This window comes from Natator depressus, chromosome 2 (genome assembly GCF_965152275.1).
Source record: "Natator depressus isolate rNatDep1 chromosome 2, rNatDep2.hap1, whole genome shotgun sequence".
NCBI classification, from domain to species: Eukaryota; Metazoa; Chordata; order Testudines; family Cheloniidae; genus Natator; species Natator depressus.
Window position 1 is genome coordinate 7,531,877 of NC_134235.1, and position 26,434 is coordinate 7,558,310.

At 43.3% G+C, this 26,434-nt stretch overlaps 1 protein-coding gene across 10 annotated transcripts in view; it reads left to right on the forward strand.

Annotated features, from left to right (window-relative positions):
* The window catches only part of TSNARE1 (t-SNARE domain containing 1), a 695,137-nt gene that overhangs the window by 506,935 nt on the left and 161,768 nt on the right, over positions 1–26,434 (forward strand). For 4 of the 10 annotated variants that reach the window (XM_074943762.1, XM_074943766.1, XM_074943763.1 and 1 more), the window contains exons 12-13: positions 456–915; positions 1,556–2,262. The exons of 1 other annotated variant lie outside the window; for it this stretch is intronic. In XM_074943762.1, coding sequence (XP_074799863.1) covers positions 456–915; positions 1,556–2,115 — 1,020 coding nt within the window. In that variant the 3' untranslated portion in view covers positions 2,116–2,262. Of the gene's footprint in view, positions 1–455; positions 916–1,555; positions 2,265–26,434 lie in introns of those variants that run through there. 5 more of the 10 variants (XM_074943767.1, XM_074943768.1, XM_074943769.1 and 2 more) reach the window with 3 other exon arrangements.

Consider the following 26,434-nt stretch of genomic DNA (forward strand, 5'->3'; position numbering starts at 1 on the left):
ACCTGATTCTCCTCAGACCTACACCAGTTTGACTTCACTGGAGTTACTCCTCAATTATATCAGGGCTAGTGAGCGGAGTATCTGACCCAAAGCTCATTTCAACCTGTTAAAGACTGTGGCCCAGATCCTCAGCTGGTGTAAATCAGCATAACTCCATTGAAGTCAATAGAGGTACACCAATTTACACCAGCTGAGGATTTCATCCTTGTGTGTCTCCTCATTTCTGTTCCAGTGACACTCCAGTAACATCAAGCCCCCTCGTATAGCGTTTTGTTAGTCATTGTCGTTGTTAGCAATGACACATCTATGTACTTTGCCACATTATGCCCCACTGCATGAGCAGGCACTGACCAGCATCAGCGTAGCTTGTGTATTTCATGAGAATATTTCAATGTGAAGTGGTCCTGATGAGAATCCAGCATCAAATTGCCCCTTCCTGTTTCGTTTTTTGAAAGAGGAGCAGATTTAAAATGGCTGCTGGCCCCCGGAAGAGGAAGGAAAAGTTTTCTCCTGTAGAACTTGAGATTTTGGTGGCAGAGGTGACCAAAAATCACGCTAGGCTCTATGGGAGTGAGAGAGTCAACCTGAGCCAGCCAGAGAGGGAGAAGATATGGTGCAGCATTGCCAGGAAGATCAATGCTGTCGCCCGGTCCCCCAGGACCCCCCGGGACCTCCGGAGGAGATGGGATGATATGAAGAGGCGCACCAAGGAGAAGCTGGTGGAGATGAGTCGCTCAACGGGGGAGCCCAGACCTGATACTGTGGTGGTGCGGATTTTGGAAAGTCCTTTGCTTGGGCAGGAGGAGGCTATTAAAGAGGCTGAGGCCAGAGTGGTGGCAGAGGAGGAGGATGGTGGTGGTGGTGATGGTGTTATGCACACTGGTGGCCCTCACATAACTCTGGAGCTTCAGTCAGGTAAAGAGTCCTAAACAAAATCATTCATCCCATCCACACACATCAGCAGACTGGGGAAAGCTGGGGGAAAGGGGGAGGGGGAGGAGCCTTTCTCTAGAAGGTTATCTTTAGTGGCTGTTACGTGGTCTCCCCTGCAATGTTAGATTGCTACAGCCAACCTTATGGCAAGAGAGGACTCTGCAAATGAAATCTCAGATCCAAATAGGCAGAATCTCTCACACAACAGCTTTTGATTCTGGAGTCTTACATTCTCCCCCTTCCCTCCCCCCCATCCCCGCCCCATCCTTCAGCACGGGGATGTCTCCTTGTACAGGAGCTTGGAGTTACTCAAAGGAATTCACCCTGCAGAGCAGGAAATCATCTACGGGACATGACGAATTTTAATGTCCCAGGACCTTATCATCTAATATTTCAGATGAAACAATTACATGAGAGAGAGAGATCCCTCTGGTTCACAAATACAAAGCACAAGACCTATTGAGACATTCACATGCACACAGTCAAACTAATGCCCCTTTCCTGAGCTCATATGCACACCCACACAGCAGACATCATTCCTTTAGCATATTAACCAAAGAGGCTGCTTTCTGTGTTGTTAACATGTAAAGAACTCATGTTTTGATATTTTGATCCCCCACAGATGAGGAGGAGGAAGTGCCTGGTTGCACATGGGTGCCTTTGAGGACTATTGAAATGCCTATGCCAGCTGAGACAGATGCGTTAGAGCAGCGGGGGGCACTGCACACCTCAGTTTCCTCTCCCTCCCCACCTTCCTCCCCACAGATGCAGCAGCGGGCTGCCTATGGGAGGCGGTCGTCCCAGACTGCCCGGCATCCTAAGCGGAAGTACAACATCTCAGAGTTTGAGAAGCAGCTGATGGATGCCCATCTCCAGCAAAGCACCCTCTTGTCCTCCTGGTACCAGCAGCAGAGCTCCCTCATGATCCAGCAGAACCTCATCTTGGAGAACTTAGTGGAACAGAACAAGAGGCTGGCAGACAATGTCGAGTCACTCAACCGGACGCTGGAGAAGCTGGTCGACTACCAGCATCCGCGCAGGGAGACAGTACATTTTGTGCAAGACTGCACCTCTGAGACTTCTGCCCGTCTGCCCTCCCGGATAGCCAGTGGCGAGTCTGTGGGGCAGTCAGGGATCGAGGTGTTTTCGGGAATGATCTTGAAAGTCGAAGAGGAGATCTAAACAGAAACACAGAGTCTTCTCAAATGCCAGTTTTTAAGGACAATTCTCTAAAACAAACACTTTTTATGATGGGTAAAAAATTCCTCATGATTTGTAGGTCACGGTAAATGCTACAGTAGCTCTTTTTTTAGTGGGTCAAGATTCTTGGGTATATTCTACATATAGCCTTTTTTGGTTGCCCAGTATGGGACAGGATGTCATTCTGTTTTATAACCAGCAGCGCTGTCCATTTATGAGAAACAATTTTGTATCAGTTCTTTTTATTGTGAAAGATATTTTCTTACATAAATCCAAACCATATAAAAATAAACTCTGTTCATATTTATCTTTACTCTTAAGAGTCTGTCCCCCGTGGATATTATTCTTTTCCGGAAACATTTTTAGGTTTAAAAAGAAAAAAAAAGAAGAAATCATTGCTAAGGCCGTAGAACTTGAGGGCCTGATCCTGCTTCCGTTGATGTCAAAGAGAAATTTGTCATTGAGATTGATGGGAGCAGGACGGAGCTCTTATTGTTATTTGGATTATGTTTGCTGATTTAATAATACTGGGGAGAGTTCTTTTATGAGCAAATAAGACAGTTTGTTTTCTAAGTATAAGCATACGGAATTCCATTTATTCCCCCTTCAGTCTGTCCCAACTCTCTCACTAGCTTTGTGTTTGAAAGACACACGATATATCAATGAATGAGACATTTAGGACTGTAGGAATATAATACTCAATAATACAGTTCAACGTTGCCATCTTGCACTAATTTTATCAGGAATCTCATGATATTTGTGTTTTTCTGAAAGCCTCAACTCTTGGGGAATACATGAGCATCTGAGTTTTTCTTTTAAAAACCCTAAATGTCTAGTCCACATGGTTTTAGAGAAGAGACTGAAAACATAATGTGGCTCCAGAGAAAGAGAACCCTTGACTTCGGCAATACGTCATACCAAATCAGATTCAAGGTCCATGTTGTCCAGCATCCTTTCTCCAATGGAGACTAGCACCAGATGTTTTATAGGAAGGTGCAAGAAACCCCACAGTGGGGATAATCTGCCCACCATGGAGGTCTCATCCTGATCCCTAATATTTAGAGAATGGCTTATGCCACAAAGCCTGAGGTTTAATATCATCTTCCACGCCTTTTTGTTTGCATTAAGTATTATAACTGTGGATATTCTTGTTATCCAGATCAATATCCAATCCCTCTTTGAATCTTGCTACGTTTTTGGCCTCAACAACATCATATGACAATGAGAGCCACAAGCTAATTATACGTTGCTTGAAAGAGTATTTCTCTTTATTGGTTTTGAGTTTGCCGCCTTTCAGTTTCATTGGACATTCCCTTGTTTTTATATTTGAATTGGTTTTCTTCCTTTCCAATACATAATCCAGTGTGAGAGTGTGAAACTGCTAGGGCGCACCAAATCAGTTTATTAAGAATCATGCCACTCTCTGCTCATGCAAAGGGTAAATTGATTTAAAATCTCCATTGAAGAAATAACCAAATCAATTCTTGGTAAGAATTAACACAGTTCAATTACCAGACTCTTGCCAGAATCCCAGTTTTTTTTCATCTACTGCAAAGAGTTAAATCAAAAACAAATGGTGCTTGGCTATAGATCCTATATCCCAACCCCTCTATTGATCTCAGAATCCGTTTTAACATTTGCAAACCAGAAGGCAGTTATTTGAAATAGCTTGATGCTTGGAAGTATTCACCTTCACTGAATGACTTTGGCTACATTGTGGCCTTATACACCTTTACACTCAGGCAGCTTTAAACTGCTCTTAACAGTATAAAGGGGCCTTAAAGTAAGCATAAATATAGTATACACCCACTTTAAGGTCTGTTTTTGCTGTCAGAGTGGTGTAAAGGGTCCTTAGTGTCAAAGACAAGCACCCCTGTGTCTTTTATTCCCTCTTGCTCTAAAGATTATACCATTTTCTCTGGCATAAGCATCTTTCAGATAGCACTATAAAATATTTTCTTTCCTTTCCTCCCGCTTCCCTTATATTCATAAAACACCCAATGAACCAAGTAAGTTCCCTCGGAGTGTAATACGCTTTAACATCAGTGCACAATAATGAAGTTTACATATTATAATTATCATTTGCTATAAAAAGCTGAAGGTTTGCATTCATCTGTACGTTTGTAATGTGTTAAACAGCAAGCACTTAACATGTCTATAAATGTAAAGAATGTGTTTGAGACGATCTTCTATTTCTGATAGTGCCCTTCTTCCCCAAGGATCACAAAGCATTTTACAACTTGCTCTGTAAACTGGACATACAGATCATTTCTACCAGCACTGAAATTTCATCCCTCTTGGAGGTGAAACACAGCAACAGTTTCAGGGTAGGTCTCCCACTGTCTCTAATGATGGTCAGATCAGGCTCTATTAGCACACAACCCCACTAAAAAACAGTTTAGTAAAGGAAGAAAGGAATCCAGTTGAAACAGCAGGAGGATTGACATTGACGGAATGTAATTACCCATGCTGGAGTGAGCCCAAACAGTGGTATCTCCAACAACACAGTGCCCCAGTGACTGATACAGAAGACTACCTTTTGCTGTTTCTTTCTGAAATGTTTAGATGTGCCTTAGAAATCTCCCATTCACGTACCCACAGGCCCCAACCCTATTTGGCATGTGAGATCACAGTGCTGCGTGGAATGTAAAGTACAGGCCATATTCAGACTATGTCACAAGCAAGTAATTATCTCATGAAAAAACTTTGTAGCCAACAGGTGTTCTGCTTTGGCTAATTTTTTTCAAGCTTAGGTCGGTACAGTGAGGGACCTAAAGCCATATTTAGGACTGGCCTGATTTTCAGCTATGCTGAGCACCTACATTATCCATTGGCTGTGGTGGGAGCTGCAGTTGATCAGAACCTCTGGAAATCATTTGTTTTGTCTCTCATTCTCCAGCTTTCTCCACAAAGGGGAGTGGGTCAGTTACGGTGCAAGCCCCCTGCACTCTTCCATAGAGCCAAGCATCAGGGGGTTTGGTTAGCCAGACCTGGCGCTTGCAGCTATGGAATATGGAGCAGCCAGCGACCGAGGCTGGCGAGGCATGCTGCCTGGAGAACAGTGCAGCAGCTGAGGCCCGGACAGCCGGAGCACAGAAATTCGGAAGTTTTGTTGGAACACATAGGGGAGGGTTAGGAAACTTTATGCTGGACTGGATCATGGGATCAGGGCCTGGAGAGGGGAGCCTGGCTGCCTGGAGAGTACAGTAGGGAGGGAAAACCCCTCCTCACAATAAGTTACTGTGGAAAATAATCAACACATTTTACATCAGCGAAGATTTTCAACTATGAGCAGCCAGCCATAGGTGTGTGGGATAATGTGAAGGTGCAGGGATGGGAATTAAGGGTATTATGTGACAACAGGATAACGTAATGTTGCAGGGAGCTTAGAGGTTATTGCTCCAGCAATTAGTCCCATTCTACCGCAGAGCATATGGGACCCTGTGTGATGGTAATAATAATATCTCACAGGTTTTAATTTGTTAACATTTGTAAAGTATTTGGGGAAATTCATGCCTACATATTGCAATGATTGCTGCTTAATAGGTACCTTGATAAATCGTTAATGCAAATATATGTAAACCCAGCCACAACACTAGCAGTGTTGCCAGTTCTCATGATAGCCAGATATTTTCTTAAATCCCCAGCTTCTGGAGTCACAGGGTTACATGAGAATCTCAGCTTTCATTTTAAACAAAAAAGTAAGTTTCTAGTCCTTATCACTGCAGAGAAAAACTTGAAAACATGACCTAAGTGCTCTCTCTACATTTAAAAAAATGGAAGGCAAATTAAAAGAAATCACATTTTATTACTCTGAAAATTATCCTATCATTATTAAGCCAGTTGCATTCTATTGTGCCAACAAACATGGAAACCTTATATTGGTCTTGGTATGTATGTTGATTTGAGAATTTTATTCTGTGCCCACTATTTTATCACACAGATGAAAAGTTTGTTTTCTTGCAGTATGACAACTGCATTTCATTCAGTCCTTGGGTTCTTTACAGGATGGAGGGACTTCTCAAACCTGTACTGACCGGTAGATTCTCATATTGTTGTTGCTGACATTTATTCAACAAGGAGACTGCTGAGTTGGTAGCCTAAAGAAGTTCCTTTATCACTGTCATTTAGGAAACCTGGATTTGATTCATCAGCCTCTCATTTTCCACAAACCAACAAGGGATGTGAAGTCAGCCCAGGGCATTTAGAGAATGTAATATCTTGTGACATGCAGGAATGATTCCTCTTCTGCGGATGACTGGGTGACATTAATTAATGAACTCCAGAAACAGAAGAATGACAACTGAGATGCAGTCTCTCTAAGGTACATAAGATGAAGAATAGAGGTGAATCAGCAGATCATTCAGAGTTCCAAGCCGCATGGAGAACATACTTCTTTGCCCATCTGGAAATATGAAAATTGTTAAACATTTAGCCACATCCTGTTTCCTGGAGCAGATTGAATTCTGGATCCTGCGATAAGGAGAGGGCTTAGTTGCAGCTGTGAGTCAGTCGCAGGGAGTAATGTAGCACAGCTGCCTCGGTTGTCCGAAAGATCAAGGACTAAGAAGTAAGAGGAAAAGGCCATCCAGGGCCAGCTGCATGGATTGGACTGTCTGAGTCAGGCGTGAGGAACAGTTTGCCTGTAGGACACTTATGAGGTTGGGGGAGAGGGCAAACAATGGTGGCTCTATCTACCATGCAGATTTAATTCACATCCTCCTTAATTTTTCCTGGACACTCAGTTTGGAAACACTTTGGGGGATGCAACATAGAAGAGAATAGAGCCATAAAGGCAAATTTAGTTGTATTGCTGTGAATTTGGAGTAACTTCAGTGGCGTTACACCAGAAACCTCCTGGTGTCACTGAGAGCAGAATCTGGACCACAATCTAGCCCTGGAGCTTCTTGTCCAGGGGAGCATCTCTCACTTCCTCATCAGTTCCATGCTTTGGCCTTGCTGAACGGAGAAGTAATGAAATGCCTGCAGCGCCTGCCTGGCTCAGAGGTACCGTACTGCACGGCACCCACGTGCATCGATAAACGTCACCATATGCTTGCACCAGCTGCCAGAAATTATACTGCTCCCGCCACATCAACCCACAGTCTCATTCGTCAACACTGCCTACAGAGAGAGAGAGAGAATGAGTGCATCCATTTTTTACTTCACTCAGGCGTCCCTTGCATTTTAGCATCAAAAGCTAATTAGAACTGAACAAATTGAGGAAAGGATGTTCTTATGCAGATCGTAAACTGGCTGAGCATGCACTTTGTTTGCGTAAGTAGTGAAAATATCAACTGCATCACTTCTAAAATCCAAGAGCCACTGTTTTGCCCTTACATATACCCACACAGCTCTCACTGCAGTCAATGGGAAACAAGCATGCATCCTTAAGACAGCATTTTGTCTGAAGATTGGAAATACAGTGGTCTGTCTACTTAATGTAACTCTTCATCGCCATAGTATTTGTGCACTTCATGTGCATTAAGTAAACAGTCCTCACAACAGCCCTGCGAGGTGGGAAAGGACCATCCCAGTTATACACCTGGAGAAAATCTGGAGCAGAGTCATAAACTGATGCTCAGATCCTCTGACTACCAGTCTACTGCTTTAAGTGGAAATAGGGTGTAAATTTTAATGGTCAGAGTAATTAACCATTGGAATAGTTTACCCAGGTTATGGTGGATTCTCCATCACTGACAATATTAATGTGTCATTTAGAAAGGAAATCTTAAAAACAAACAATAAATTGCTGAGTGTGAATGACTGGATTACTCAGAGTATTGGTAATGGTAATATAGAGCTTTCTCTCCTTGGTCATTGCTTTAATTCTAGTCCAAATTGCTGGTAGTCCAAGAGTTCTTACCATCTGAAGGCAGCCTGGCGGTAGGGTGACCAGACATACTGATAAAATCGGGACTGTGCCAATATTTGACTTTGTCCCGCGTCCCGACCTATGTACAATCAGGACGTCATTTGTCCCGATATTGTAAAGTTGCCAGGCGTCCAGTTGGTGCGGGGCTGGTAGGCTCCCTACCCAGTTCTGCGCAGCTCCCTGGAAGTGGTGACGTCTGGGGGTGTGGGCTCCGGGGGTGCTTACATCAGGCAGCTCCCCGGAAGTGTCGACATCTCCCTCTGGGTCCTAGGCACAGGGATGGCCAGGGGGGCTCTGTGTGCTGCCCCGCCATGAACGCCTGCTCTGCAGCTCCCATTGGCCAGGAACTGCAGCCAATGGCAGTTGCGGGGGCAGCGCCTGCGGGTGAGGCAGCTCACACAGCTGCCTGGCCATGTCTCCGCCTGGAACCCAGAGGGAGACGTCAAGACTTCTGGGGAGCCACCTGAGGTAAGCGCCCTGGAGCCCATATCCCCTCCTGCACCCAAACTCCCTCCCACAGTCATAGAATCATAGAATATCAGGGTTGGAAGGGAGCTCAGGAGGTCATCTAGTCCAACCCTCTGCTCAAAGCACCCTGAACACCCCCCCCCCAACTCCCTCCCCCAGCCCTGAGACATTCCCCTCCCCCTTGCAGCCAGGGGTGGGAGCCAGGGCCATGTGCCCCTGACCTTCAGCTTCCTCAGGCGGTGTGCCTCCCTCCCCCATGGCTCCAGTGGGGCTGTTAGTCTGTGGCTCTCCCCCCCCCACCTCCCATGTTTCCCAATATTTTCTTCTTGCCATCTGGTCACCCTACCTGGTGGTCTATGTGAAACGAGATGGTGGGTCTCAATCCAGTTCCGATGGAACAGGTGTCCATATCTTAAAACCCATCGCCACAGTTGTTATTAAGGCCACATCTATGCTATATCTTTTTCCAAGAATAGCTGTACTGGTCAAGGTTGTGAAGGGGCGTGATCACTGACGTACATAAGCGGTGCTAGCAAAAGTGTAGACAAAGTTATACTAGCCATCATGTGCCAGCAATGCCCCTCTGCCATGTACATTGGCCAAACCGGACAGTCTCTACGCAAAAGAATAAATGGACTCAAATCTGACATCAGGAATCATAACATTCAAAAACCGGTAGGAGAGCACTTCAACCTCTCTGGCCTCTCAGTAAAAGATTTAAGGGTGGCAATTTTGCAACAGAAAAGCTTCAAAAACAGACTCCAAGGAGAAACTGCTGAGCTTGAATTAATATGCAAACTAGATACCATTAACTTGGGTTTGAATAGAGACTGGGAGTGGCTGGGTCATTACACACATTGAATCTATTTCCCCATGTTAAGTATCCTCACACCTTCTTGTCAACTGTCTAAATGGGCCATCGTGATTATCACTACAAGAATTTTTTTCTCCTGCTGATAATAGCTCATCTTAATTACTTAGCCTCTCACAGTTTGTATGGAAACTTCCAACTTCTCTGTATGTGTGTATATATCTTCTTACTATATGTTCCATTCTATGCATCCAATGAAGTGAGCTGTAGCTCACGAAAGCTTATGCTCTAATAAATTTGTTAGTCTCTAAGGTGCCACAAGTCCTCCTGTCCTTTCTACTAGCAAAGCAATTTCCCCAGTGTAGCTTTTTACACCCAGGAGTGTGTGTGTCAAATAAGCAGTACCAACAAAAGCAGTTTTGCAGGAATAAGTGCATATCCGCACTAGGAGCTCTTTGGCAGTCTAGCAGGCTCTCTACTGACTGGTCAGGCTATGGAGACGGAAAGACTCCTCCATCCGCCACTCCTTGGCGGGAAGCAGGGGGGTGGGAAGTTAATGCTGCTATTGCCTGCCATGCTTGTTCAGTGGATAGAAGACACGTCACCAGGGCTGCAGACCCAATGCTTTTCACAACAGTGAAATGAATCATAGAATAGAATCATAGAATATCCGGGTTGGAAGGGACCTGAGGAGGTCATCTAGTCCAACCCCCTGCCCAAAGCAGGACCAATCCCCAACTAAGTACATCTTGCTTTGTTTTCTCTTCAAAATTAGTCTGCACTGGATCCCTGGAGACATTTATTTTCAAGCTAAAATGATGTTATTGACAATGGGGAGTTGAAAAAATAGAGAAAAAAATTAAACCAGTACTTACCAGATTCCTTTGATGAGAGAGGATGGTTACCGCTTAGAACGTACACCGAGAACCTAGTGGGGCAGTGGCACGTGCATGAGTTAAACACTGAAGAGAAGCAGCAGGGCTACACAGGATTGGATGGGACCTGGGACATCAACTCCAGTCCCTCGCTGTCACAGGCAGTTTAAGCTGCGGGGGCGGGTATGTTTGTTTTTTAGACGTTTGTGTTTGGTTTGGGATTCTAGCTAAGCAACTGGGGGAAATCTGCTTTGAATTCTGAGATCCTGTAGCTATTCATATACAGTTTATTTTGTAGCCAGCTGAGAAGTATTGTCTACAGCTCCCGGCACCCACCGCCCTGGAAGAGAGCTGAACCCTGCTCCTGTTCCCATTGACTTCAGTAGTTCAGTACCAAGCCCCTAGAGTAGTCATCTAGTCTCATCCTCATTGCGTGGAGCTGGCTTGATTTTATTGTCCCTCGGCAGGCCTGATTGATGGCTGTCAGTAGGTTTGAGCACTTCTAGTGAAGATGATTTTTTATGCTCCTTTGGCAGTTTGATCCGTTGCCTGGCGTGCTTTTATGGCAGTGTTTTCTAAGCATTTTTGCTAAGAGTTAAACTACAGTTCCTCTGCTGCAGTTTTAGACCCTCACTTCTTGCTCTGACCCCACTGTCTCCTTTTTTCACATCCCTTTGAGTTCATAGGCGATTGACCTGTTATTTCTCCAGAGCTTTTCTGAGCCTTTCCATATGTCAGCACATCTTATTTTCCAGACCCTTTAGAAATTTGATTTGCTCTCCTCTGAAATCCATTCTGGTTTATCCAGAAATCACACCCCCAAGAGAAGCCTGGATGTAAACTAGGAAAGCAAAGGGGAGAAATCCAGGTGATGTGTAACAGTTTTACATAAATATATGAATTGCAGCACCAAAGAACTCCAGTGGACCATGTAGTCTGATAGCCAGTTCTCATAAATGACCAGCATCGGATGCTGAAGGGATAGTAATGCAATACTGGGTCTGAGTCTTATCTCACTTGCACTGGCATACGTTAGGAGTAGCAGCACTGAATTTAGTGGGGTAAAACCAGTGTGAGCAGAATTATATTGATTAGATATAACACTATGAACTCCTATAATGCACCTAATTCTAAAATACTCCATGACCAAATTTTGTTTTGAGGTGTATGTGTGTGTGCAACTCCATTTACAGTTAGTGAGAATTGTGTGCACACATCCATGACCTGAATTTTTCTCTGTGGAGGAGATATCTTTCTGACCTCAGCTGGTGATCTTCTTATACCCAGAAGCAGATGGAGTGACAGAGCACTTATAACTTGTCTTTGTAGCATAACTGCAGATGCTGTTCTATGGAGACTCGCTATATTTTTGTTTTCTTTTATTTTTTTCCCCAATAGCATTAAGCCATCAGAGCACATCAATGGTTCATGTATTTATTTTTTTCCAGACCCAGGTCTGTGAGGTCTCCTGGAATCCCGTCTTACATAGTAGTTCTGGCCACGCAGAAAATTGCTTTTCAGGGTGAAAAGCTGCTTTCCTCGCTTGGTTTTCCACTCAGCTCTATTTTAGATTGGGGACTGAACATGATGAATCGATGCCAACATTTTTCTCTTTGTAATACTCAGTGAGAATGAAATCCCTTATACCCACTTCCACACTGAGGTCTGATCCCCATATCCATGCCTAACACAGCCTTCATTTTTGCATACTAAAGTTTTCCTGATGTTTATATACATGGGATTTATACCTAATGGAATGAGAGGGAAAGCGAATGTGCTCTTGCATTTTTGAAGTCCCGTTCTAAATCAGGAAGAAAACTGCTCACAGTAGTCCGCAGTCTTCCATGCAGCCCATGGAAGAGGCCAGACCACTAATGCCAGCTGCGTCCCATATGGAGGCTCAGAAATGCCAGTTCTAATTTCGAGATGGGCCCAGTGACAGTGTGCAGGGGCATTATCTGTTCCTGGTGAACAAGGAGTTAGATCTGCTTCTTGATGAACAAGGAGTTACGTTCAGCTCCTCCCTCTCCTTGCACAGGTGCTTAGGGGAAGGGCTGTACATTGGCTGATGGGGTGACAGAAGGGGAGAGTGGCTTTGGGAAAGTTGGGCTCCACAGCCAGGATCAGAGGATTGGGGGGAATCCAAAGTTTTCCATTTCCTTTTTTGCTTAATGCTTTCTTGTTCTAAGCATTATTCCTTGTGGAGAAGACCCCTCCTGATTGCCTCTCTGTTTTCGTCTGCTGTGTCATGCTACCAGTTCACAGATCTGAAACAAACTGCGAAATCCAAACAAACCTCAACTTTAAAGAAATTCAGACTCAGCTTATAATTATGGGCTGAACCAACCCCTCACCTCCCCCACCCTCCATGAGATCTCTTGGGACACTTCGCTGAGACATACAGGCACCCTCTGCCTTTCCTTTATGATGGTCATATGCCAGTTGTTTTCCCTTGGCCAGCAGCATGTGGCAGCCCACCTTATGGGTGACATAGATTCATGTCCACTAACTTGAATTGCCAAGTCGGGTTTATTTTAGCCTTGTAAAGCACAGGGAAGAGAAAGTTGAGGGACATCCTGTAATACCAAGGCACAGGTCCCAGGTGGTTTAATGAACTCATTACCTCACTTACATTCAGTGATACAATCTCTGGGCCCGGGGAACTTGTTAGTTCTCTGAGCTGACGGCTTGCTTTCCAGCAGGAGACAGAGGACTTGTCTTCACTGCAGTATTGACTCAAGTTATGCCTTGACTTGGGTTCCCTCCAAACACAAACACTTAACTTAAATGCGGTGATGCTTTTACCTGGAGTTGGTAAGCCCGTCAGGGAGTACGGGCTACATCTTAAGTTAGCACAAGTCTCCAACTGCTCACACGGTCACCCTGTGCCACCAGTCCATTCACTCTGTGCCATACGAGTGTTATCTCTCAGGGCAGCGCCTTCATTCGGATCAGGCCAACCTCAGAAGAGTTAACTCTGCAGTGAAGACCTAGCCTAAGGACCCTCCTGTGGATGGTGCTGTGCACAGTCAACTACCAATGGGAATTGAAGATGCTCCATCTTTGGGGAGATCCCACCCAAAAGATGAGTGGGAGAAAGGAGGGGGATGGTATGCACTGAAGGAAAGAGAGCAGGTTGCCCAAAGAGGAGCTTTCAGATTGGTGGAACCCCCCAAAAAAACCCTGTTGCTCATAAAGGAGTAATGCCAGAAAGCTGATATGCATTTGTGTCCCAGTTTTGCATCTTTGAACTCTTTAGGTGTAAGTGAAAGGGACCATTATCAGGGAGGTAAAGAGTAATGCAAATGAGAACTCCAGGAGGGAGAAATGGATTGTAAGTGAACAGCTTTAAACATAACCTAATTGAAACATTGTTTTCTTTCATTTTATTAATCATCATCTTAATAGGATTAAAACAATTATTTTCTATTCTTGAGCATTTTTTTCCTTCTCAGAAGAATTCCATATTTATATCTTTGTTTGCTCATTTTCTCTTTTGGGGGGCATTAATTAAAGAAACAATGTATCTATATCTAACTGAGTTCTTCTTCCCATGGATAATACACCAGACAATGAAAAGCCAGGAAGAATTTCTGCCACTTCCTTATTAGAAGGAGAATTATTTGCTGTTGTCAATCCCCATCCTGTGGCCAAGCGAAGCTGATTTGCCTAGTTGTCTTTCCCAGGGTTGGGTCTGGAGACATGACTTTCATTCATTGCATTCATCTTACCCAGTATAAATCTGGAGTCACTGTTGAAATCAATAGTTACTCTGAATTTACCCTGGGGAAGATGAAAGCAGAATTTGGCCCCCGTTTTAATTTTCAGGCACATCAGATTAAATGATCAGAAATTGGATTGCATTAAAGTTTACAATGGCCCTTAACAAGTCATGCGCCTTTGCAAGCAGGGCTCTCGAAAATGGCATTCAGTTGATCAAGTTTTTATGGATTCTCACTTCAATGGCGTTATAAGCCATCCCTGCAGTGCTTCTGAGAAATGTAAATGGAATTGTTTTCCCCCACCCCAGTAAAGGGAGAGCATTTGTATATGTAAAGAGTCCCTTAAAATCCCTGTGTATTTCCCCTCCAATAGCTCAGCTATTTCTGCTGTCCCAAATGGGAAACTTTGCCACATATGTGACCTTCTCTTATGTGTTAAAATTAATGCAAAGTAGAAAAAATAACCCTGGGCAAAGATTTAAATCAATCTGTTCTGTGTTGAATAAATACAGGGAAGTCAGATACTTGTAGGCAGTGGGGAAAATCTCTGAGCCATTGCGAACTGTTTAAGGGGGCGGGGAGATGGCCATTCCAAGTAAAGTGCTGCTGCATTTGAGGTCATATTTCAGCTTTATAACTTTCCAGCCTGCCAGTTTTTTTTTCAGGCACCCATTATAACTGGGTCCGTGTAAAGTAATCTCAAGCGACTCGCTATCCATTTCTCCGTAAAGTTCCTTCCTCATTCATCCCATCTTGGCATTTCAATAGCCACTGTTTTTCGAGACCTGCCTGGCCTTTGGATATGCTGTGGAAAGCTGTAGGAGAAATGTTTTCAATTCTGTCTATCTAAGGTATTTATATGGCTGCCATCATCCAAATATCTGAGTATCTCAATACCCTCAATGTATCCTCACAGCAGGAGGTGAGCAAGTACTATTGTCCCCATTTTACAGAGGAGACACAAGGAGAGTAAGTGGCTTGCACAAGGTCACTCTGGAAGCCTATAGCAGAGCTGGTAATTGAGCCCAGTCCTCAAAGGTAAGCACTGGGCCCATGGGGCAATCTTTCTTCTCCCGCATAGGGTAGAATTCACCTCAGTACAGAGAGTCCGGGTATGCCATGCACTAGAGCAAGTCTTGCTCCTAATGACTTTGCCCTGGAGTTCTCAATCTGGGGGTCACGAATAGGTGAAGGGGCGTTAGGACCACCCTCCCTTTCTTTATGGCTAGATGGGACTATGAGCAGATGGTCCCTGCCCTTTTGTCTCTTTCAGAATAGAGTCACGATATGGTAAAGGTTGAGAACCATTGACTTAAATTCACATTGTCTCTTTGGTAGCTTTATTGGCAGTCTTGGGGGTAATTTCAAAGACTCTAGTGGCCATAGAAGGCCTCATGGGGCCCCAATTTTCCATGGATCTCACACCAATTGGATACATCGGACCTGTCCCTGTTCTTGAATATGAGTGTGGCACCGGCAGAGATCAAACTGACCGGGCTGTGAAGGGGAAGGAAATGGATAGGGCATTAAGTGCTATTTTATGTGTCCCTACAAACCAGAGGGCTCTGTGTTGCTCTGGGTCATTGGAACTTCAAAAACATATTAAGTATAGATGTGAATTTTGCCTACTTATTGCACCTGGGTATCTTATGCCACACTTAGGATCAGGACTCAGATTATCTATGCAGACAGAAAGCTATGACTCAAATTGGCTATTTATACACTGCAGCTGAATTGCTGTTCCAGTGATTACATATCTTGAATGTGATTTTCAGAAGCCCCTAAGGGAGTTAGACGCCAATACCCATTGGCCTTTATTGATGGTCAGTGTGAGATGAGCACCTTCCTCCTTTATCAGCTCCTACTAAGTGCATTAGACAATAGGAAAGGACCATTTATTTCAGTTTGTCCCAGTTTTTATTTAGTTCAGACAGTCTGATTTCCTTTCCCAGACCTGAAGAAGAGCGCTGTGTAGCTTGAAAGCTTCTACTTTCCACAGAGGCTGGTCCAATTAAAGATATTACTTCACCTCCCTTGTCTTTCTCATTGCTTAGGTGTCCATTTAAAATTCCTTCCACGCACACAGTGTTCTTAGGGAGTGATGGCCACATGTGCCTCTTATTGCACCATGTCCTGAGTGGGAAAAGCGAACACGCTCGTCTGCTCTGAGGTGCTGTCATTCAGAACAGCTACCAATCATCGAGTTACCATTATCTGCCTTCACTTTACAGCATTTTTAGCCAGGCCTATGAGCAGAAGATGAAATATCTACTATCAAACGAGTCTAGTGCTTTTGCTGGTATAGAAATGTTGCCAAAAAAATCACACCCAGAACCGATATTACTCTACTAATAAAAGTTTCTCCTGTAGACCTGGCTTTAGTCTCTTTGCCCAGATCCTCAAGGGTATTTAGGCTCCTAAATTCCATGGATATCCTGTACCTCAGGATAATAGCACTTCCCTTCTTTAGAGGCATGTTGTGAGATTAAGAAACTAAAACAAAAATTGAGATGCTTAGATACCATAGTAGTGGGGGCCACATAAGTGCCATAGATAGATTACCATGTTTGTTCCCTCTCCCAATATGTTTGTGAGATGCTGGGACAGAGTGCTGGGAACTAACAGCTGAGCCAGCACTCTGATCACTTAAACACACATTAATGCCCCTCCCCGAGCCTAATAGTGGATTAAAATGGGCTGGGGAGGATTAAAGAATGAATTAGCCCATTAAAACAGAGGGTAGAATTTGGCACAAGAAGGAAGGGCTGGGGAAGAGAGGCCAATTAGCGGAGCCTGCACCAAGAAAAGGCTCAGAGGGCTGAGGTGAAACTGCTGCTGTAAATGATGTGGTGTATCGATCCGTAAGATGGCGGGAAGAGCAATGTCAATAAACCACATGGTGGGGCTTAACAGCAAAAGATCTCCAAACAGTCTGTGTAGACAGAGCAGAAGACACGAGCCGGACCTCACTCGGTCACAGATGCCTTTAGCAAATGTATGGTACCTAGAACAGAGGTGCTTGTGCAAAAGACTCTTCTTTGTATGCATTTGAAATCATGATGTCAAAGGGGTCTTGGTTCTCAACCTGAAACTATACATCTCTGCCACAGTGATATTTACTTCTGTTTATGTGACTGGTTTGTAGAGGAAAATATATGTATCTGTTGCAGCCGTACATGGACATTTCAACAAATGTCAAGTCATAAAATCACTTACCTCTGTTTCTTAGAGGCAGTTTATGATCACTGGGGATTGTGCCTTTGGACAGGGCATTGCCATATTGATTAAATGCCTTGGACTGTTTTAGGAAAAAAAGAGGTATTGAATCAATAGATTTCAGAGTAGTTGCACTTCAGTCACTGTCCTTGTCAGGCTGGAACAGAAATAGCTCACGGGTGGGGTGGCTGCACACAGCATTTGAGGGAGTCAGTTTTAGAAGAAAGCTAACTGTAATGCATTCCAAACCCAGTGAGAGAGAAAATAATGGATTTAGCAGCCATTCCAGTGTTGTTGGAGATACCAAATCAATATGGTTAAGGAAGATCAGGAAGAATGTGTGTGAACCAGAGAGTTACTTATGGTACAGGTTGCAGCTTTGTTGGCATTGAGATCCAGATCCTGTGAAATCTGAGTGCCTCCTCAATAACAAACAACTTATACAATGCTTTTCATCCACAGATGTCAATGTGCTTTACAAAGGATAGCATCCCTAACTTTTGCCCAAGGTCATGAACCAGTCCATGGCAGAGGTCTGAATTCTGTCCATGATACACCATTGCCCTCCTTTGAATAATAGATTCTAGTTATTATAAAGTATAGAAATCTGTTATTTATACTCTCAGAATACAGTTTTGAAGAGGAAGTTACTTGTTCACCATTTGTTTGCTAACCCTTTGTTCAAGTTCTCTAGCCTGAAGATCTGAATTCTAATGCTAATTCTAATGAATTTAGTGAGCTGGATCTGCAGACTCTGGGCATTTGCCCATCTTACTCAATGTTGTAATTGTCTCCAAAAAGTTACTGAGATTTTCTAGCATGATTTTCTGTTTATAAAGCTATACTGTACATTTCCTATGGTTCTGTCCAGTAGCAGAGGTGAGGGGCTCCAGGACTGGAGTAGCAGAGCCGTGTATTGAAAATCTGGAGTAGCAGAGGCATGCTGGGTGCAGATTTGCTCAGATTATGTCTAGTCCTAGCGGTTGCGTTTGAAGAGTAAGGAGGTAAATTAGAAATTTAACAACTGTGAAACAGGGCAATGGGTTTTGGGGCACTTGTGTGCCAGGTACAGCTCTTGGGCCCTTTAAAACTGGGATCTCTAGTTTCAAGGCACTTGGCTGCGTGGGGTGGAGTATAACAAGAAGGAGACAGTAGGTGAAAGGGGAAGAGCATTCCTCCTCCCCTCTTTGCTGGCTGAAGCAGGGGATGATTGCCCAGTGTATGTCAGACGACTCACTTGTTGGGGTTTTTTTGGTGATCATTTGTCAAATAAGCCCTGAGGAGAGGGCCTCCAAAAGTACTGAGGCTTGGAGCTTTATTCCCTTCTTCAGATACCATCCAATTTACAGACTGCTTGATCTGGGAGCTTAATCCAACTACATGAAGAGAGTTGCTGCTTAGTTCGGGTTTTCACAGAATGTCACACATCCCCAGTGGTGAGTGACAAGTCACTTAGCCAATGATCTACAAGATAAAAACATTACACCATGAGAACGATTTCACAGGCTGAATGCACTCTGAGAAGGGGGACACTAGTTATCTAATAATTTCTGGAACCTGATTTCACCTATGTCCTACTTAGATTGTAAGCTCTTTGAGGCAGGGACTGTCTCTTTGTTCTCTGTTTCTATAGTGGCTAGCACAGTGTGGTCCTGGTCCATGATGAGGGTTACTAAGCATTATGGTAATACTAATAATTATGATTATTATTTATTATATTTTATTTTATTTATTAATGTGTATGTACAGCATGTAGCACAGTGGGAACCTGATCTCGGTTGGGCATGCAGTTTTCTGTACATAGAAAAAAACATGAGAAGAAGTAGATCATATATATAATCCTACTACTAAGAAAAATAATTAACAAGTGTTGTCCCTCAATTTTGATACAGTCGAATTCAACCAAAAGGGAAAAATAAGGTGGTTGTACTTATAAAGAGTTCAATATTTTATTGATCAAATGGCAAAATACTACTTTTGCATGATGTTGGTGCTGGGTCTTCCTTGTCTTCCCTCAGTAACAATGGAATTTCTAAGTAAGTCTCTTCAACAATAGCATGATATGCTTTATGTGAATTAGCTGCAGTACATACCATGCATTAACATCAGTAAAGTGGCATACTGGGGAAATTTCAAAAGTCTGGAAGAGTGCTAATGTTGTATCAAATTTAAGAAAGGCCACTAAGATAACCTGGGTAATGTTAGGCCAGTTAACCTGATATCAGTCCTGGGCAAAACAGTGGCATAGCTGTTACAGGCTGCAACTGATAAAGAATTAAAGAATAGGAATATAATTAATGCCAGTTAATGTGGTTTTATGAAAACTAGGTCTTGTCAAACAAGCCTCATTTCATTAACATAACATAAGAATGGCCATAGGGGTCAGACAAATGGTCCATCTAGCCCAGTATGCTGTCTTCCAACAGTGGCCAGTACCAGATGCTTCACAGGAAACTAGTTAACAGAACAGGGCAATTATCAAATGATCCGTCCCCCTGTTGTCCAATCCTAGCTTCTGGCTGTCAGAGATTTAGCGACACCCAGAGCATGGGGTTGTATCCTGACCTATCCTCCAGTAATTTATCTAATTCTTTTTTTAACCCAGTTATGCTTTTGACCTTCACAACATCCCCTGGCAATGAGTTACACAGGTTGCCTGTGCGCTGTGTGAAGAAATACTTCCTTTTGTTTGTTTTAAACCTGCTGCGTACTAATTTCATTGGGTGACCCCTAGTTCTTGTGTTATGAGGAGGGGTAAATAACACTTCCCTATTCACTTTCTCCACACCCGTCATGATTTTATCCCTTGATCATATCCCGCATTCGTTTTTTTCTATGCTGAACAGTCCCAGTCTTTTTAATCTATCCTTATTTGAAAGCTGTTTCCAATTCTAATATCTTTTTTGAGATGTGGTGACTAGAACTGCACATAATATTCAAGCTGTGAGTGTAGCATGGATTTCTATAGTGGCATTATGATATTTTCTGTCTTATTACTTTTTCCTTTCCTAATAGTTATTTCATGAGATTACAGGTTTGGTTGATAAAGATAAATGTAATATCCGTAGACTTTTGTGAGGTATTTGACTGAGTACCCCTCAAGGTTCTGATTAAAAATCAACACTATACAAAATCAATACCGCACACATTAAATGGATTAAGAACTGGCTAAATGACAGATCTCAAAAAGTTGTTGTTAATGGGGAATCATCATCAAATGGGGGTGATTTTAGTGGGGTCCCACAGGGGTTAGTAGTAGGCCTTGGTGCTATTCTACAAGTTTTCTCCCAATCAACATTTTTATGAGTGATCTTGAAATAAATATAAAATCAATGCAGATAACATTTTCAGTTGACATAAAGATTGGTATGTAATGATGAGGACAAGACAGATGTACGGAGCGATCTAGATTGCTTGGTAACCTGGGCCAATTCAAACAAAATTATTTTTAATACAGTGAAATGCAGAGTTATACATCTAGGAATACAGGCTCCGTCTACAGAATGGGGGGCTGTATCCTGGAAAGCAGTGACTCTGAAAGGGATTTAGGGGTCATAGCGGGCAAACAATTGAGTAAGAGTTCCCAGTGCCACACTGTGGCACAAAGAGCTCCCATGACCCGTGGGTGTATAAACGGGAGCAGCAAGAAGAATTAGGGAAGTGATTTTTATCTCTGTATAGAGCATTGGTGAGGTTGTTATTGGAATATTGTGTCCAGTTCCACTGCCACATTTTTCAAAAGGATGTTGAAAAATTGAAGAGGATACAGAGAAGAAACACACACAAAAAAATGATTTGAGAGCTGGAGAAAATGCCTTACAATGAGAGACTTTGAGAGCTCCATTTGTTTAGTTTATCAAAAAGAAGTTTGAGAGGTGACTTGATTACATGGGGAGAAAATACTGGATGCTTAAAGGGGTCTTTCATTTAACAAAGAAAGAAGTAACAAGAGCTAATGGAAGCTGTAGCTAGACAAATTCACTTTAGAAATAAGGCACACATTTTTAGCATTGGAAGGAAGCACCAAGGGAAGCAGTAGATTCTCCGTGTTTTCATATCTTCAAATCAAGACTGGACACCTTTCTGGAAGATACACCAGTGTCAACCCTCAGTTATTGGGCTCAATACAGGGGTAAATGGGTGAAATTTATTGGACTGTGATATTCAGAAAGTCAGAATGATGATCTAATGATCCCTTCTGGCCTTAAACTTTATGAATCTATGAAATAATTAAGTCGTTTCTTCTCACAGTTACCCTAGTCTTACATGTCTGCTGTGACTATATTCCTGATTTGTATCAGAACGTTAGAGGAGAGGCAGATCCTGAGTGAGAACTCACTGTAAATCATTTCTCTCCATGGTAGAAAGGACTGATATGGATATTCAGGGCTTAGCACAGCTGGACAATGTAGAGGCTGCCAAAGCAACCCCACCTCTATGTGTCTACCTTATGAACAATAAAATCAATTGGCCCCGGCTCTGAAAGCATTAAGACTAATCTTGCAAAAGTGCCTTCCTCAGCAGGAACTGTTGTTTTGAAAAGTTAACAAGGGATCTATTGGAAAGACTGCATGCCCTAGCAAGGAAGGTTGACACGTTTAATGAGGGTTAAACATGAATTAGCTCTATGCCCTAAAACCACAATAAATATATTCTGTCCCAGCTAAGAAGTTCAACCTTCTGTAGCCTGCTTGGCTCAGACTGAGTACAAAGCTCTGGCTGCCTATGAAATGCGGTTGTTGTGGATTCTGTGCTGGTTGGCAGTACAGTTCTCCATGACAATCAGTAGTTGTCTCTAGATAAAGACAAAGGGAACTCTCCAGGGAGCAAGAGGAGGGGTTAGTACAGTGGCCTGGGAGTCCAGACATATGAAGTCCGCCAGGGCCTTATCTGACCTTATGCAAGCCACTTAGTCCTCTTGGTTTGCCCCTCTCTAAATGGGTACAGTTATACTTCCCTAGCTCCCAGGGGTTGTGGGAGGCCTGCCTACCACCTCTAAATCGCCTGGAGGTTGTTGAGTTGGAGTTCTGTGGAAAGGCAAAGTAGCAGTAGTGTTTTCAGAGCAATGCACAGGAGGTGGCCTTGGAAATGTGCTGTTTAAACGGTAGGTTTCCAGAGCTGGGTTTACAAAGTGAGTCACTCAGACAGTGGTACACTGTGTTGCTCAAGGGTGGAAGCCCAGTGAACGCTTTAGTGTGACTCCCATGCAGAGCAAGGACTCTGGCAGGTCAAGCAATTTCGTTTTCATCCATCGCTTCGGTTGGGGCCATCCTGAGTTTGACCCCATCCCTTTTCTACAAGTTCCAGCTCTGGCTTCATTTGTGCATCAACCTGCCATAGAATTACTCAGTTGCCTATGTTTTGTTTACCATGGCTCCCTCTCCCCTTCACTCTATCAGTGGGTGCCAGCCTTCTCAGCCTGTTTGTTCCTTCCCTCATCCGCTTCTTGTGCCTTCCCCTATGCTTGGGACATAATCCCACTGTGTCACAACCCCTCACCCTTACCTCATTCTGTTCCCTCCTAAACCCTCATCAGCCCACTAAAAACCAAACCAACCAACCAATACTCCTAAGGCACGTCAGGAGTGAGGGGCATTGGCACAGGTGGGAGAACACAGGTAATTGTAGATGCCGCCTACCCACACAGTACACATAGTTCAAGCCACTGCTATTATTTCCTTTCTCCCTCATTATTAGGATTACAGTAGCACCTTAGAGGCCCCAGCCAACACTGGGGGCCCCATTGTGCTAGGTACAGTACACGTGGTATGAGATAGTCTCTGCCCCAAAGAGCTTGCAATCTAAATAGGCAAGCCAGATGACGTGGGGGAGAAAAGGAGTATTATCATCCCCACTTTACAGATGGGGGAGTAAGGCACAGAGACATTAAGTGAGTTGCCTAGGGTCACACAAGGAGTCTGTGGTAGAGATGGGAATTAAATCCAGATCTCCTGAGTCCCACTCCAGTATCTTCACCACAAGATTAGTATCATTGTCATGAGCACTAACCAAACTCACACATTCTTAGGTTGGAAACAGTGGGTACGGATACACTTGCGGATAGCTTTAATTCATATATTATGTTATCATTATAACAGCTGGGGGCACAGAGACATCTGAATTTGAACTCACTCCCTTTCCCTTCCCCTCTGCCTACCTGGCTGATTTTCACCCAGATTTATGCAATTCCAGTCTGTCTCTACCTTAAAATGTTGCTATGAAAATGGAAAATAAATACATTTCTTTTTGAATCTGGTAACAAAGGTTCCAAACAGCATCTCTTATTTCCTTTAAAGACACTGCAGGCTTGAGTATTGTGACTGCCCTCCCCATAAAGCTTCTCCTTGAAAATACATTCTCTCACATTATTGTGCCCCAACTGGTAGCCACTTAAAGCAGCTCAGTGTTAGCGTCAAAGATGCATCATTTGCTGTAGTACAATGCAATGGTCTACCGGAGCTGGTTTGCACACTCAGTGGCTCAGGCTTTGTGAAAGCCTTTAATCCTTCCTCTTTTCTCCATCCCTGAGGTTTACAAGCCCTTTGAAGAGTGTTGCCCACTCCATTTCTCATCACAGTTCTACTTCAACTAGCAGGAACAAATGCAAACATCCAAAAAGAGAATCTGAATCCAAACTGCTCTGATCTGCCCATTATTATTCTCTTGAGGGAGTGATTATTTGGAAAGCACTGAAGTCATTTCACTTGTGCTGCCCAGTGTATGGAAATAACCAGGTTGGATCCAAATGGATTCTATTTCAGGTGTTGATCAACCATGGAGGAAGTGAAGGAACGTGCTGTATCCTCAATGAATCAAACTGCATGCATTTTAATACAGCTAAATGTAAGCTTCTCATGCGGCTAAATGTAAATGTATACATTTGGAAACAAAGAATGTAGGCCATGCTTACAGGAGATCTATCCTGGGAAGCAGTGACTCTGAAAAAGATATTGAATCTATTTCCCCATTGTTAAGTATCCTCACACTTTCTTGTCAACTGTCTAAATGGGCCATCTTGATTATCACGACAAAAGTTTTTTTTTTCTCCTGCTGATAATAGCTCATCTTAATTACTTAGCCTCTTACAGTTTGTATGGCAACGTACACCTTCTCTGTATGTGTGTATATATATATATATATCTTCTTGCTATATGTTCCATTCTATGCATCCAATGAAGTGGGCTGCAGCCCACGAAAGCTTATGCTCTAATAAATATGTTAGTCTCTAAGGTGTCACAAGTCCTCCTGTTCTTCTTGCGGATACAGACTAACAGGGATGCTGCTCTAAAACCTGAAAAAAATATAGGGATCATAGTGGGTAATCAGCTGAACATGAGCATGATGCTGTGTCCAGAAGAGCTAATGCGATCCTGGGATGTATCAACAAGGGAATCTCCAGTAGGAGAAAAGAGGCTGTTTTACATCTGTATTTGGCACTTGTGTGGCCGCTGCTGGAATACTGCGTCCTGTGCTGATCCCACAATTCAAAAATGGTGTTGATAAATTGGAGGGGGGTCAGTGAAGATCCATGAGAATGATAAAAAGATTAGAAAACATGGTTTATTGTGATAGACTCAAGGAGCACAATCTATTTAGCTTAGCAAAGAGAAGATTAAGGCGTGACTTGATTAGCATCCATAAGTATCTACATGGGAAACAAATATTTAATAGTGGGCTCTTCAGTCTAGCAGAGGAAGGTATAACATGATCCAAAGGCTGGAAGTTGAAGCAAGACAAATTCAGACTGGAAATAAAGCGTACATTTTTAATAGTGCGAATGATTAATCATTGGAACAATTTGCCAAGGGTTGTGGTAGATGCTCCATCACTATTTATTTTTTCTACAAAAATATGATCTAGGAATTATTTGGGGGAAGGTCTGTGGCCTGTGCTATGCAAGAGGTCAGACAGATGATCACAGTGGTCCATTCTGGTTTTATAATCTGTGAAACTATGAGCCACTGCAGGAGGGGAAAGGGACTGAGAGGTAAAACATAAGCATGTAGTGGTTGGACAAATAATTCCACATGGCAAAATGCTTCAGTTTGCTTTAGAGGATGGGTTCGAAGGAGTGGCAGACCTAACTCGGGAAAGGAAGAAAAAGAACCCCAAACCTTAAAATGTGTTTTAATGATTCAGTCATCCCTCTGCTGGCTTAATATCAAAAAATGCTTAAAAAAAGTCTACTTTAATAGTTTTTCCAGTGCTCAGAAATGTTGATAATTAACTGATCTGCTCCTGTCTCAGTCAAAAAACCTCTTACTGTTTGAAGAGCTGTCAAAATGTGAAATTATATATACACACTTATAGATATAAAAGTCTGAGGTACCTGACAATTATTGTGGCTTCTTTGTAAACATAGATGAATCTTTCGTTGACTTCTTCCTAACCTCCTCATGCTCATGCTGAGAAGGAGGGCATGCTTTTTATTTAAAGACAGATTTTCTAAAGTATTTACACTCATACAAGTGCAGATAGGCGCCCAGTGGAATTAGTCACCTAGGTGACTAATTCACATTGATTCCAAGGGGAGTTAGGCTCCTAGTGCTTGTGCCTAGTGCAACTTTAGGCACCTAAATACCTTGAAATTCTGTCATAGAATCATAGAATATCAGGGTTGGAAGGGACCTCAGGAGGTCATCTAGTCCAACCCCCTGCTCAAAGCAGGACCAATCCCCGACTAAATCATCCCAGCCAGGGCTTTGTCAAGCCTGACCTTAAAAATTTCTAGGGAAGGAGATTCCACCACCTCCCTAGGTAACGCATTCCGGTGTTTCACCACCCTCATAGTGAAAAAGTTTTTCCTAATATCCAACCTAAATCTCCCCCACTGCAACTTGAGACCATTACTCCTTGTTCTGTCATCTGCTACCACTGAGAACAGTCTAGAGCCATCCTCTTTGGAATCCCCTTTCAGGTAGTTGAAAGCAGCTATCAAATCCCCCCTCATTCTTCTATTCTGAAGACTAAACATCCCCAGTTCCCTCAGCCTCTCCTCATAAGTCATGTGTTCCAGTCCCCTAATCATTTTCGTTGCCCTCCGCTGGACTCTTTCCAATTTTTGCACATCCTTCTTGTAGTGCGGGGCCCAAAACTGAACACAGTACTCCAGATGAGGCCTCACCAATGTTGAATAGAGGGGAATGATCACGTCCCTCGATCTGCTGGCAATGCCCCTACTTATACATCCCAAAATGCCATTGGCCTTCTTGGCAACAAGGGCACACTGTTGACTCATATCCAACTTCTCGTCCACTGTCACCCCTAGGTCCTTTTCTGCAGAACTGCTGCTGAGCCATTCGGTCCCTAGTCTGTAGCGGTGCATTGGATTCTT